The sequence below is a fragment of the Carcharodon carcharias genome, chromosome 12 (genome assembly GCF_017639515.1).
Source record: "Carcharodon carcharias isolate sCarCar2 chromosome 12, sCarCar2.pri, whole genome shotgun sequence".
Taxonomy (NCBI): Eukaryota; Metazoa; Chordata; class Chondrichthyes; order Lamniformes; family Lamnidae; genus Carcharodon; species Carcharodon carcharias.
In genome coordinates this window covers 47,237,369-47,252,990 of record NC_054478.1, presented here as the reverse complement: position 1 = coordinate 47,252,990, position 15,622 = coordinate 47,237,369, and the positions used below count along the sequence as shown (strand labels likewise).

General features: G+C 42.8%; 1 protein-coding gene across 1 annotated transcript in view; it reads left to right on the top strand.

The window, feature by feature from the left end:
* thsd7ba (thrombospondin, type I, domain containing 7Ba) overlaps positions 1-15,622 on the top strand; it is a 676,798-nt gene that overhangs the window by 630,326 nt on the left and 30,850 nt on the right. The window contains exon 23 of the mRNA XM_041200229.1: positions 4,946-5,119. Within this exon, the coding sequence (XP_041056163.1) occupies positions 4,946-5,119 (174 nt within the window). The remainder of the gene's footprint in view (positions 1-4,945; positions 5,120-15,622) is intronic.

Sequence of the window (15,622 nt, the reverse complement as noted above, 5' to 3'; positions counted from 1 at the left end):
TTCATAATTTGGAAAGTACCACTTAATCAGCACCCTTATCAGTTAGAAACATTTAGGCCAGGATTTTCCAGCCGTTGGGCAGGCTTGGCTGGGGCGGTCACAGAGCCGACTGCCGCTCCACTGCAATTTCATGCAGGCTGGCCAATAAAGGCCCGCCCTGCATGGTAGCGCTTACCTGTGCAGGAGGGGGAAGGAAGGAGAGCCGGGTCCAGCGCTCTTTCACGCTTCAATCTCCCTGAGACACAGAACTGCCTTGGATTGAAATGGCTTTAAAAATATATATATATATATACACGGTTATTAAAAATTTAATGAAACGTGACTATGTCACATGAGATGGGACATGTTTTTATTTTCAAAGTCAAGTTTTTAGTTCATCAGTATTAGCTTCAGGAAAGCTCATGAATGAGGTTTCCTAAAAAATGTAAAGGCCTGCCCGCCAGCCGACTCCGGTGCACGCCCGCCGAATGAAATATCTCGCGAGTCTGCGATGACATCGGGACGCACGCCCTACATCAACGCTCGTCATTTTATGTTCCGGCACATCGGGCGCGCGTCCAAACGCTGAATGTAAAATTCTGCCCTTACAGTTTCTCACTTGTCAGCCGCTACTTATAATTCCTATAATTCACATATGCCCCCTCTTCAAAATTTATCCTGCCTTGGATCATATATCTTTTCAAAGGAGCTGATACAGTACCAATGTTTTGAAATTAAGTCTCTGAAGCAAAAGAAAATGAAAGTTTTGGTTAGATGCTGTTGTTGCACTCTTACTTAATTTTAGCTGCTGAAGCTACCTTACCAGTGTTCAGAGGTAGCATTAAAATGGAGGCACAGAGCAATCGGAGATCAATTCCCCCGGGAGGTAATCTGGTGGAGCAGATTGCCTAATTTTCATTCCATTGAATTTGCTGTACTAAAGTTAGATGGAATCTGAAAAGGCTAGATAGCCTACCTGCGGGGGAAGACAAAGACATACCCAATTGCCCCCAAGGTCCCAACGTTGTAAAACCAACTTGGATCCAAGCTAATAAGAAGTTGATCTTACTTGTATTCAAAATTCAGACTTTTCAAAGAAAATGTATTTGTAGCTAAAGGGTCCATCTTCTCCTACAGATAAGCAGGTGTGAGATATAAATGCCCCATTTAACTGCAGTGACCAATTTGACACCAGTAGCTGCAAAATTGGTTCAAGCAAGATAATACCTTGTTTCTGCTTGCTGAAGCTGATGTTCTGTATGTATCAGGTCCAGAGTGCTTCCCCCACAGGCTTAAAGCTTAAGGGGTTTATTTTGCTTGCCTGGCCTCTCTGCCTAAACACAAAGAACCATAGAGCACCAGAATTGTGCTGTAACCAGATGTGCATTAACTCTTTCATATTTCCTGGAAATATGTCCATTAACGTGGACTTGCCGTGTGCCAGATGGTTGTGGCAGTCTGCCATTTGGCGCATTCACACTTTGCAGAAGACCCCTGAGTACTGCTGCAGCTCTTAAACACCTGCAGCAGTTTAAAGACACTGAATGGGGTTCAGTAACACCCATTGTTTGGGTACTACAGGTAGCAATTAGGAATCAAAGTGATGTCCGGTATTCTTCTGTATACTTCTGCTGCGAACTGTGCCAGACATCATCCTGGTGAAGGCACAAGCGTGTGCCCAGCCACCATCCACCAGAAATACTCAGAGCAGGCAAATCGTTACATTGGTTATCAAGCAATGCTGACTTGATGTCACTGGTGTCATTTTGGAGCTTAGTGCTCCAGCTGATGCCTTCTCTTAACCTTGCAGAGCTGAACATGCAGCAGAATGGAACCCCGCAACACCCCCCCCCCCCCCCCCCCCCCACCCTCACCATCCAGCACTAATTAAAGGGATCGTCAACTTACAGCCTAGTTGCTGGTTGATTTCTTCTATTTGTTGCTTCAATTCTACAAGGATTTGGTGTTTACCACAGTTCTTTCAACCTGCAAAATATTTACGTGGAATGATGTGGCAGATGCTGAAGGAATTTTTGCTGATTTTAAGAATTTTGCACCAACTAGTTAGTCCCAGATATTTGTGCACTAGTAAGCATTCCTCTTATAATACATCATTTCTGGGACAATGACTGGAAGTCACTCAAGCCACTAGAAGAGGGAGGAGCAGAAGGGGCTGAGCTGGTGGCTGTCAGTTTGAAATCAAACAACAGTGCTGTGTCATTAACATCACTCTCTTTTTGGTCTTCCTCCACTACCTGGCTAGATTGTACCTCATAGGTAGCTGAAACCTAAAAAGCACAAGAGTAAGGTTGTGGTAAGAGAAGGGAAAGTAAGAGGTACATGCTTACAACATCTGCAGCTTGCAACTCAGAAGAGAATGTGGGATGAAGGCCAGGTAGGATGTGAGAAAGAAGATTAGGTATGAGGATATTGTCATCTTCAATGGTTTCAGCTCTACCTCTAGCTAAGTCCTCAGCAATGCTCCTTCTAATAATGGTTGGCACCATTTGGCTGATGTGACCGTAGTGATTGAATAACTATCAGTGTGTGAAAGCTGTGAAATTTGGACGTGAGGCTTGTGGTAGTGTCAAGTGTGTGAGGATGAGATAAAGCATAAAAATATCAGGCCTGAGTCCTGATTGACAGAGATTGTTAGTAGTTGAGTGATCAGGCTGTGGTGTGTTAAGTAGTGTCAGAGGGGCTAGTGGTACAGCTGTCTGAAAACTCATTCACTTGATCTTGACTTGTGAGATCGCTGAACTTCATGCAAGCTGCATCCAGGTCCTTGGGATTGACTCCTGGTGTTGACCACAGCTACCTGGCCCCACTGTGTCCAGATCAGATTAATTTCCTGCACAACTCCAACACCTGCCCCAGCTACAACTCATCTCCCTTTGCAAAGGTCCAGGCTAACCTGAAGCGGTGTCAGTCAGTTTGAAGTGGCACAAGGAGGTTATGATTTTGGGGCATTCTGTGTTGTGTACAGCCAATGAACTGCAAGGTTTGTGCTAACTGCATGCAGATATCATTGTAATGAACAGGCAGCATGAAGTTAACATGCTGCCTGCATGCAATGGGTTCAGGTTACCAGTGCAGCGAGATCCCTGCACCCGTTTTTAGGGACTGTCCAATTTAGCCCCCAATTAGTTCTGCTGAAGGTATTTTGAAATTAGGTGCCTACCTTTCTGTAAATTTCCTTCTGTGGCTGACCTTTTCCTGTTTTTTGCTGTGGTCTGGGTTTACTCTATGTTTTTGCTTTGATTCTGTTATTGGTCTGCATTACTTCCGATTGTTTTGTTGTCTGTCTGTCTGAGGTAGCTGACATAACTTGTAATGTCTGGAAGCAGCAGCAGTAGAAGCAAGAATTTTCATGTTAAATTATTTTGTAAATATTGCTAAGGAACATAGAAAACGGGAGAATGTTCTGCTCCTGAGCCATGGCCATAAAGTAGCTAAGACGTGGCAAGATGAGCATGACAGCAGGCCACATAAATGGGCACAGCACAGCCCAAAGCCTTATCTTGGCATGACGGCATTAAGGGCCATAGACAGTAGGTGGGAAGGGCATGAGGTGGCATGGATGGGGTGTGGGGTGTGAGGGGGTGTGAGCAGTGAAGGTTGCAGGGCCTTTCTGTTTTTTATTTTAACCGGGATGAAGTCCCATGGCATCGAGTTGGGCTTTTTAAACAGCATGCCTTGGCACCCAGCAGCCCCTGTGGTTGTCACCAAACTTTTTCCGACTGACTTCAGTCTGCACCCGACCCCCCCTCCCCCCCGACAAATGTAAATCCCACCTTTTTGGGCACTTTCTCCCGAGGCAGGCAGGCCAAGCTGGGAACTTTCCCAACCCCCTCTATTTGCCTTAAGGATGAAAATCCACGGCAACGTTTCAGGTCGATTTTCATGCTGGCACACGGGTTCCAATCAACCACTTTGCACCATTTGACTCACTAGCAGTGGTTAAGTTTCTGGTCTAAACTCCAGGGGATAATCATTTGAAACTTTTTTGAAACTTACATACTGAATACTTAAGCTAGTATTAATTGTCGATGGGGAATAGAATATTATTTCCTCACAGACAAGAGAGAATGGATCTGCCACTGTATGTTGATACAAAGTTCCAGAGCTGAGCTATGTAGCTAAACCCCCCACCATGAGGGATAAGTGTACTTGCTGTTAGCCATAAACCAGTACTCTCTATTCCCCAACTAATTGCTAGTTTCCAAATATTGCAATTGTGACCAAAATGAATTATGAATTATGTGCATTTGTGAACTCATCTAAACTTACTTGAGCACAAAATGTAAGGTGACTGAGCTTGTACTGCCTGAGTGCTGCAATGGCAGAGGTGCTATGTTTCAGATGAGATGGCAAACTCTCTCCTCTCACGTGGATGTAAATGATCCCATGACACTATCTAGAAGAACTGCACAAGATTTATCCCTAGTGTCCTGTCTAATATTTATCCCGTGACCAACATCACTAAAAAAACGCAGTTTGTTCAGGATATATATTACGGTTTGTGGAATCTTGCTGTCAGCATGTTGGCTGCCACATTTTTTGTCTTACCACAATGACTGTGCTTTATACTGCAATGGCTGTAAAGTGCTTTGGAATGTTTTCAAATCCAAATTTATACAAATCCAAGTTTTTTCAGCTATTTCTGCTTTGAAATTTCTTCCCTCACCCCAACTCCATGTTAATTATTTTACATACAAAGAGGCAATTAAGCCATAAATTTAGTATTATGAGGTTATTTTTCTCCAGAGAAGTTGTAGTATTCCATCAATCTATCACACTATTGAACAATGGCTGATCTATTTCACTGAAAACAAGGAGTGTATAATTGTTATGTACAATTAATATTGCTACAAATGTGTAAATGACTAATTCAGTGCATGAGTAATCATTATACATTTTGGATCTGGGCATTCTTGTTATTGAAATACTTGATTGCAACCACCAGGTGACTGCCACCTAACTGAGTGGTCATCATGGAGTTCATGCCAGCTGATCTGCCTAGATGGAAAGAGATTTGAAACTACTGGTCGCCAAACCCGTTCCAGAGCTGTGATTGTTCAGGCATTAGAAAACCAGGATAATTGCCCTGAACAAACATGGGAGGAAAGGTCGTGTACAGGTAAGAATAAATCAATAAGGCTGTCATTAAGTTGGTTTAAATCTGTAACTGGCAAATTTGCCATCTATAAATTGTAAAATAATCAATAGATTAATTCAGCTTATCACCTATTTTTTAAAGAATTCCACACAGTTACAGTGTCACAAACCCAGCACCCTTGGGTCCAAGGCCGTGCTGGATTTCAGAACTTGCTGTATTTTGGAGGAAAAATTCGGAACCTTAACTCAATTTTTAAAAAAATATATTCTTTCATGCGTTATGGGCGTCACTGGTAAGGGCAGCATTTGTTGCCCACCTCTAAGTTCCCTTGAACTGAATAGCTTGCAAAAACATTTCAGATGGCAGTTAGGAGTCAACCACATTACTGTGGGTCTGGAGTCACATCTAGGCCTGACTAGGTAAGGGCAGATTTCCTTCCCTAGAGGTCATTAGTGAACCAGATGGGTTTTTACAACAATTGGCGATAGCTTCATGGTCACCATTACTGAGACTATGGCTACAATTTTCCAGCCCTTCATGCTGGCAGGATCTTCTGTTCCTGCCATTGTGAACAGAGATTTCAATGGCTCGTCAGCACCACTGTGGAGGGACCCGCCATGGAGACACTGGAAAATCCTGGCCTAGTTTTCAATTCCAGATTTATTAATTGAATTTAAATTCCACCAGCTGCTGTGGTGGGATTTGAACCCATATCCCCAGGGTATTAGCTTGGGCCTGTATATTACTAGTCTAGTAACATTACCACTATGTCATCATCTCCCCCTAAATTAATTGGAGACAGATGAAATAAAGTGAATAAGTTTCTGGGTGAGGTCAAGGGTAGCACAGGAAAAGACCAACTTGTGAAGCCGAAAACTAGTCATGTGCTCCACTGCACTGATTACAGTAGCACCTAGTAGAATTGTCCTGGTAAGTTATTACACTTATTTAATAACAGTTAAAATCCATGCATGGCAGCTTATAAAACTGTCCCGTTTTCAGACAATTCTGGTTTCCAGATAGCCGGATCTGATACCTAAAGCTATAATAATATCTTATTGGATTAAGAGGCTTTAAATAGTGAAAGCCAAGAGATGTAAGCTTTAATGTAAAACGGTTTAAAACATTTGCTTATAGCTGAAACAGGTTTAGTTGACCAACTCTAATTTGGAATGGAAGACCCTCTGCTAAGATTAATGCCTGATTTCTAGAATCCTGAACACTAGGATAGATGACGTTTTATCTAAAACACTCAATTTGTTTCCTCCATCCCACAATCAATAACTTTTCAAAATTAGGCAAAGGAATTGTAGGAAGGGGTTGTTATTTATTTCCCACACCTACTCCAATCATTAATTTGGGCTTTTCCTAGCTCGAGGCTGTTGTGCTGACATCAGCCAAGAACGTGTCAAGGGCCACTTACTTAACAGATTGCAATGAATTTAATGAAATGGCTGTTCTATCTTTTATGTTGCATATTTTATTTCCCTACTTTTGACTATTTAATGTAATGTTTTGAATTTACAGTGATATGACGATTCACATTCAGCAGAGATTGTGACTGAGATCAATATCAAAATTGCAGGCTCAATAAGAATTGAGCCAAGAAGCAACCAGACTAGCTTGAGTTAGCATGCCAATTTTTATACGTAAAAAGTGGTGAGTCATTAAAGATTAATATTGCTAGCTAAGTAGCTCCTATAAAGACAAAGTTGTATGGACAAGGACAAGGTGATGGGTACGAAAGAGAGAGCAGACATTTAATGACCATGCATTTGCAGTATTTCACATGAATTATTGCATTAACCTGCCAGATATCTGAAGGGGAACAGCAGGAAATCATAACAATGAAGTTAAGCATATAAAAACTGCAAAGTTATGTTATAACCGTTGAAGGTTTATAACCAAAAGATACAAAACTAGAGTACAATTCTTAAAGGTGTGCAGGAGCAGAGAGACCTCTGCAGATCATTGAAGGTGGCAAGACAGGTGGAGAGAGCAGTTAATAAAGCATAAAGTATCCTGGCCTAATTAATAGGGGCATAAAGTACAAGAGCAAGAGGTTATGCTGACCATATATAAGACACTAGTTACATCTCAGCTGTAGTTTTGTGTGCAGTTCTGTGTGCCACCCTATAGGAAGGATGTAATCACATTGGAGAGAGTGCAAAAGAGGTTTACAAGAATGGTTCGAGGGATGAGAAACTTGAGTTATGAAGATAGATGGGAGAAGTTGGAACTGTTCTCTTTGGAGAGGAGAAGGCCAAGGGGAAAATTGACAGAGGTGTTCAAAATCATAAGGGGGCTGGATAGAGTAGATAGGGATGAACAGTTCTCATTTGTCAAGGGATTGAGAATGAGAGGGCACAGATTTAAAGTGATTTGCAAAAGAGGCAAATGTGATGTGAGAAAAAACTTTTTCGCACAGCGAGTGGTTTGCGCCTGGAATGTGTTGCCTGGATGTGTGGTGGAGACATGTTCAATCGAGGCATTCAAGAGGGCATTAGATGATTATTTGAATAGAAATAATGTGCAAGGGTACGGGGATAAAGCAGGAGAATGGCACTAAGTCATGATGCTCATCTGGAGATCTGGCATAGACACAATGAGCTGAATGGCCTCCTTCTGTGCCGTAACAATTCTGAGATTCTGTGATAAGGGCCATCCAAGGATAATATGCATTATTCTATGCATTTGGTGGAGCTTGTGTTCACATTGCAGTTCCAAAAATTCTCCGTGCTGCACCAAACAAATTTAGCATAAGAAAACCACAATTGAACCGCCTGACAAGGGTCATGTACCACGTGGGGGAATTCCAATGAGCCAGAGCAGGTACTTTCCAGATTTGTGTTTATAAGTTAAATAAATTGACGCTTTAGGTCCTGTGTTATTTTACTTACTTTCTGCAACTTTGTGATGGCGCTGCCAGAGAATGCAGTATCAAGCTCGTTTTTCAGAAGTTCATCCGGAATGGATGTTGTAAAACATCAGATCAGATTGTAAAGGTGTCAGTGCAGATTCTAGTTGTCCCAGTATTGTTTAACCCTTGTGGTCAACAATTGGGGATGTAGAAAGTCCTATGTGGTTCATTGTCATCGTAAGTGTGGGTACATGTATTCAAAAATATGTGTTGAGAAACTGCAAAAGTGTTGCTGTCAGCTAACATAGCAGGGAGCATGATCCTAGAACAAAAGTATTCAAATGCAGCATGGCAAAAAGGTTGCAGTATGTGGTATGAAGTACCGGTAATTTTAAGTCTTTGAAGATAATCAATAGAGACGCCTCTGATGAAAAGAAATTTCAACTGCCTTTTGAAAATGTTTGCTGTATTCAGGAAATTCTAGCACATTGATTTGTACATTGCTCATGCGCTTGGTTCTCAAACAGAACAGTGAGATGGCTGAGGCAGTTTGAAACTAGAACTAGGGGTCACAGTTGAAAAATAAGAAGTCCCTGTTTTGAGACGGAGATGAGAAGATTTTTTTTCTTCTCAGAGGATCGTATAGTTTGTGAAAGTTTCTTCCCCAGAAAGCGGTGGAGGATGGGTCGTTGAATATATTCAAGGCAGAATTAGACAGATTTTGAAAGAGAAGCGAGTCAAGGGTTATGGGGGGACAGACAGGAAGGAGGAGTTAAGGCCACAACCAGTTCAGTCATGATCTTATTGAATGGTGGAGCAGGCTTGACGGGCCAAATGACCTACTTCTGCTCCTAAGTCCTATGTTCCTATGCTCCATGATGGAGACTTTTCACTTTACACCAGACTGGTTCCTGCTGTTTCCCATCCTATGCTGGGTTCTGCTGTTATGCTGTTGAATCATTTCCTGCTTTGTTGCTACTCACTTGCTTCCCATAGCCACTGACTTAAAACTCCTTGATGAATTTTCACTGGCCTTGGTTCGACCAAGCGTGAATGCTGCTCCAATCTTGTGTGCTGCTTACAGCCCTATTGTGCTCCTTAAGCCAGCTTCTTCATCTCTTGCCTCTTCTAATTTCCTCCCCTAGCCTGTGCCTACCAAACCAAATCTCACCCATTTAGGGCTAAACTCCTATCTCTCTTTTGACCTCATTCCTCCTTTTTCTTAGGCAGTCACTTGGGATTGAGGATGACTTGCTTCCATTTCCATTTGAAGAGTTCTGAGATGGCTGATAAGTCCAAGTGTGTTGGGCAGACTCTGCCACATATGAGGCAGGTGGTGCTTGGAGAGTTGGGTAGGTAAGTTGTTGGAAGGTTTGTGCACTCTATCTGATCGCTCGACTTCACCCCTGGGTGCTCCTGAAGGTGTCTTTCTATGTCTTCAGTGCCATCCTGAATGAACCTGCTCCATTTTTGTTGGTCAAATTGCCAGGGACTCCCATTGCTTAGCAGGGATATTTTATTCCTTCAGGGATGCCTTGAGGACATCCATAAAACATTTCCACTGTCCTCCTGGTAAGTCTCCTGCCATGACTGAGTTCTGAGAAGAGCAGTTGCTTCAGGAGTCCAGTGTCAGGCATACAAATGAAGTGTCCTGCCCAGCGGAGTCAGTATTGAATGATTAGCATCTCGATGCTGGGCATGTTGGCTTGGGAGGGGTCACTGCTGTTGGACCACATTTCTTGCTGCCAGGTTTGGAACATCTTGGAAAGGCACCGCTGATGACATCTCTCCAGTGCTTTGATTGTCCTGCTGTAGGTTGTCCAAGTCTCCAAAGCATGCAGGAGGATGGGAATCATTGCTGCCCAATGAGCCATGACCTTAGTCTCAGGTTTGAGATCCTGGTCCTCAAATGTCTTTTTCATCAGCTGGCCGAAGATTTTGCTGGCACATTGGAGATAATGATAAATGTCATCGTCAACATCTGTTTATTGAGAGGAGGCTACCAAGATATGGAAAATGTTCTACGTTTTCCAAGATCTTATCATTGATCTTAATCATTGGGAGGGGGTGTTGTGCTGTGGGAGCTGTTTGGAAGAGGACTTTAGATTTCTGGGTGTTTAGCGAACAGCCCATTTTCTCATATGCTTTGGAGAATGACTGGGCAATGACCTGGAGCTCAGTTTCTGAGTGAGCACACATGAGTGTCATTTGCATACTGACTGAGATTGGAGTGACCTTGGTTTTGGATTGAAGGTGGCATAGGTTGAACAGTTTCTGTCTGTCCTGTAAATTATCTCCATGCCTGTGGGTAATTTGCTAAATGTGAGGGCTATGTTGCAGCGAGGAAGATGGAGAAGAGGGTTGACACAATGACACAACCTTGTTTAACCCCAGTCTTCACTGAGATGAGGTCTGTAATGGTTCTGTTGGTGAGGATCATGGCTTGCATGTCATCGTGAAGTAGCTGGAGGATGGCAATGAGTTTCTGAGGGCAGTCAAATTTGGGGAGGTTACTCCATCAGTTTTCACTGTTGATGGAGTCAAAGGCTTTCATGGGATTGAGAAAGGCCATGTACAGCAGTTGGTACTGTTCCTTGCATTTTTCTAGGTTTTGCTGGACAGTAAAGATTATGTCTGTGGTGGCTTTCGATAGACGAAAATCACACTGCCACTCTGCAAGGAGCTATCTGGCCAGTGGGGGAGGCAACTGAGGAGGATCCTTGCAATGACCTTCCTTGTGGCAGATGGCAGGGAGTCTCCTCTGTAGTTACTGCAATCAGGCTTGGCTCCCTTCTTGAATATGGTCCCCATCACAATGTCCCTGAGATCCAGCAGCATGCATACTTCTTCCCAGATACGGAGTATGATGTTGTGCAGCTGTGCCAGGAGTGTATCTCTGCTGTGTTTGAGAATTCAGTAGGGATTCCATTTGCTTCAGAGGCTTTGTTGCTTTTCAGCTGTCAAGTAGCTTTTTCAATTTTGCTCTAGGCTGCATTGGTGCCAAAACCGAGGCAGATGGGGCATTGAGGAATGGAATTGAGAACATTCGAATCAAAGACAAAGTGTCGGATTGAGACGCTCTTCAAAGTGTTCTCTCTAGTGGGCACTGACTGCCTCCCTGTCCTTGATGAGTTCCCCCCTTGTGCTTGGCTCTCAGCAGAATGGACCCTAAAGTGATTGGGCCATAGATTGTGTTGACTGCGTTGGAGGAACTGTGCGTATCATTGGTGTCCACAAGTTGGTGGACCTCCCACACTCCTTTTACACACCATTTCTTTATGTCATGGATTTTATGCTGTACCATTGCCTTCAGATGCCTGTAGGTCCACTGCTTTTCTCTTGAGGCGTAGTGAAGTTTCCAGTTAGTGAAAGCTTTGTGCTTACACTCGATTATGTCCTGTATCTCTTGGTCATTTCCATCAAACCAGTCACGATGTTTTCCTGGTGGAAAGGTGAAGGGCCTCCTGGCAGATGCTTGTTATGGTGGGCTTCAAGGTCAACCAGCACTTTGGCCACACTGTAGCTCCTGGTAGCTGGAGGATGAGAGGTTGGCAGTGAGGCACTGACTGAGGAGGGCCACGTTAGTGTGCAGGAAGTGTTGTCTATTGCAGCAGCTTGAGCTCCAGGTTTCAGAGCTTGAGCAGCAGCTGGTGTCACTGCTGTGCATCCATGAGGTCAAGAGCTTTATGGATAGGACATTTATAGATTTGAATATTCTGCCTACCACACAATTGAGCAAAGTCATATATGAATTTCAGTGTCAGTGCAATCCCACGTATGTAGGCTGTAAGCCTCAGTGATTGGCTGACTGAATCAAACAGCATGTTCTTTGGTTAATAGGAAGAGTCCAAATCATACACAATGACTCTGTGCTTGCAAAAGCCAAAACAAAAAGTCTACTGTTAGATGATTCTGTGATTGGGCAGCACTTACTGTGCAATCCTAAGTGTACTAATAGCGACACTAGCAACCAAGTTAAGGTAATCCATTGCACTTATAATGTGGCACACTAGAAGTGACATTGTTTAAAAAGGGATCAAAGAAAATGCCAAACAATTATAGGCCAGTTAGTCTTACATCAGTGATGAACAAATTAGTAGAATCAATCCTGAGAGATAGGATTAATTGTCATGTGGAAAGGCATGGACTAGTCAGGGATGGTCAGCATGGATTTGATAAAGGAGGGTCTTGTCTCACACATTTGATTGAATTCTTTGAGGAAGTGACAAGAAGGGTTGATGAAGTAGTGCAGTGGATGTTGTGTACATGGATTTTAGCAAGGCATTTGACAAGGTCCCACATGGCAGATTGGTCAGGAAAGTAAAAGTCCATGGGATTCAGTGTAATGTGGCAAACTGAATAAAAGGTTAGCTTTGTAACAGAAAACAAAGGATAATGGTCGATGGATGCCCTTGTGAATGGAAAGTTGTCTCTAGTGGTGTTCCACAGGGCTCAGTGTTGGGACCCTTGTTGTTTGTGTTATATATTAATGAATTGGACGTGAACATGGGGGGGCACGATTGAGAAATTTGCAGATGACATGAAGATTGGCTGAGTAGTGGATAGTGTAGAGGATAGCCATAATCTCCAAAACAATATAGATGGGTTGGTGGAGTGGGCAGTAAAATGGCAGATGGATTTTAACATAGAGAAGTGTGAGGTCATACATTTAGGGAGGTCAAACAGTTAAAGCGATCACAAAATAAATGGCAATATACTAAGAGGGGTAGATGAAGTGAGAGATCTTGGCGTACAAGTACACAGGTCCCTGAAGGCAGCAGTTCAAGTAGACAAGGTTGTGAAGAAGGCATATAGAATGCTCTCCTTCATTGGCAGAGGTATAGAATATAAAAGTAAGGATATAATGTTGGAATTGTATAAAACACTGGTGAGGTGACAACTGGAGTATTGTGTGCAGTTCGGGTCACCTTATTACAGGAAGGGCATAATAGCTCTGGAGAGAGTGCAGAGGAGTTTTACAAGAATGTTACTAGGGTTAGAAAAGTGTAGCTACAAGGAGAGATTGGACAGGTTGGGGTTATTTTCCTTAGAACAAAGATGGCTGAGAGGTGACTTGATTGAAGTGTACAAAATTATGAGGGGAATAGATAGAGTGGACAGGATAAAATTGTTTCCCTTGATGGAGAATTCTAGAACCAGGGGACATAGATTTAAGATAAGTGTTAGAAGGTGTAGGGGGGACATGAGGAAGAACTTTTTTACGCAGAGGGTAGTGGGTGTCTGGAATTCGCTGCCCAAGTTGGTGGTAGAGGCAGAAACATTAAACTCTTTAAAAAAGTACCTGGATCTGCAGCTTAAGTGCTGTAAGCTTCAGGGCTATGGGCTGGGTGCAGGAAGGTGGGATTAGAAAGGGCACCTGGGTGTCCTCGGGCTGGCATGGACAATATGGGCTGAATAGCCTCCTTCTGTGCTGTAATTTTTCTATGGTTTGATGGTTCTATATGTTTATATGCAGGGGCACATTCTCTGCAAACAAAAGGAATATGTTCAAGCCTTGCACCTTTTTGAGTTACCTGGAAGCTTGGGGAGCCCATAGTTCCCCATTGATATCTCAATGGCAATGCCTCAGCCAATCAGACTCGACTTGCCAACCATTTTTCCTTGGAGAAAAGAAGGCTGTGAGGGGACTTGATAGAGGTATTCAAGATCTTGAGTGGTATAGACAGGGTAAATAGTGAGAAACTGTTCCCACTCAAGGACATCAAGAACTAGAGGGCACAGATTCAAAATAATTGGGAGAAGGAATAAATGTGATGAGAGGAAAATAATTTTCACCCTGAGGGTGGTTGGAGTCTGGAACAAACTTCCTAAAAGGGTGGTGGAGGCAGGTTCGATTGAGGTATTCAAAAGGGAATTGGATTGCTATCTGAAAAGAGAGAACGTGCAATGTTATGGGGATAAGACAGGGGAGCGGGACTAGGTGCTCTTTCAGAGAGCCAGTGCAGACACGTTGGACCAAATGGCCTCCTTCTGCACTGTAAAGATACTGTGATACTGTGATACAGTTAGCACCCCTTTTCTTCTGCGTTATATATTGTTGCGATGGTTTGAAATTTGGCATTCTTGCATTTGCCCTGATAAATGCAAGACAAACAGCTTCGCCAGCATGTCTCTCTTTTCAGCAAGTTCAAGTTCGGTATTACCAAGCAACTGTTACAGAGTAGCTATAATAAGGGATTTTAATTATCTGAAAATAGATTGGGATAGTAGTAGCGTAAAAAGCAGAGAGGGGTAAGCGTTTCTAGATTTCAGAGTATGCTCAGGGAAATTTTCTACAGCAGTATATTTCCAGTCCAATGAGAAAGGAGGCATTGCTAGATCTTGTTCTTGGGGCTAAGGTGGGTCGAGTGGATCAGTTTTCAGTCGGGGAATATTTGGGTGACAGTGATCATTGTATCATAAAGTTTAGGCTTGCTATGGAAACTTTCAAGCTACAATCTAGTGTAAGAATAATTAGCTGGGGAAAGCCAACTTCAATAGTGGTAAGAGTGAATGTGACCCAAATGAATTGGAATCAAAGGCTGGCAGGCAAAACTGTAACTGAACAATGGGCTCCCTTTAAAGAAAAGATAGTTCAGGCACAGTCCCACAAAGAGGAAAAGTAGGGCAAACAAATCTAGAGTTCCCTGGATGACAAAAGATATAGGGTTTAAGATGAAGAAGAAAAAGTGTGCTTATGACAGATGTCAGTTGTATAATACCAACCAAGAACTGGGCTGAATAATAGACATTTCAGAGGGGAATTGAGAAAAATAAATAAGAGATGCAAAGAGAGAGTATGAAAAGGTAGTTAAAATAAAAGGCAATCCAAAAGTCTTCTTTGGGCATATAAACAGTAAAAAGGTGGTAAAAGGAAGAGTGGGGCTGATTAGGGACCAAAAATAGGATTTATACATGGGGGCAGGAGGCTTGGCTAAGGTATAAAATAAATAATTTGCATCTGTCTTTACCAAGGAACAACATGATGAGCAGGTCATGGTGAAAAAGGGGGTAATTTAGACACTTGAAGGGTGTAAAATTGATAACGAAGAGATACTGGTTAGGCTTTCTACACTTAAAGTTGATAAGCACCAGGACCAGATGATGCATCCAAGGATACTGAGGGAGGTGAAAGTCAAAATTGCAGAAGCATTGGCCATAACTTTCCTGTCTTCCGTAGACGACAGGGTGGTGCCAGAGGACTGGGGAATTGCATCCTTGTTCAAAAAGATTGTAAAGCCAACCCTAGCAACTACAAGACAGTCAGTTTAACCTCATTGGTGGGGAAGCTTCTGGAAATGATAATTTAGAACAAAATTAATAGTCACTTGGGAAAATGCAGGTAAATTAAGGAAAGCCTGCACAGATTTGTTAAGGAAAAATCATGTTTAACTAACTTGCTGGGGTTGTTTGATAAGGTAATAGAGAGGGTTGATTAGAGTAATTCTGTTGATATGGTGTACATGGACTTCCAAAAGGCATTTGATAAAGCGCCGCACAACAGACTTGTGCACAACAGACATATGCAAATTTATAGCTCATGGAGTAGAAGGGACAGTAGCGACATGGATACAAAATTGGCTGGGTGACAGGAAGCAGAGAGTAGTGGTTAGTGGATGTTTTTAGACTGGAGGCAGCTTTGTAATGGAGTTCTCCAGGAGTTG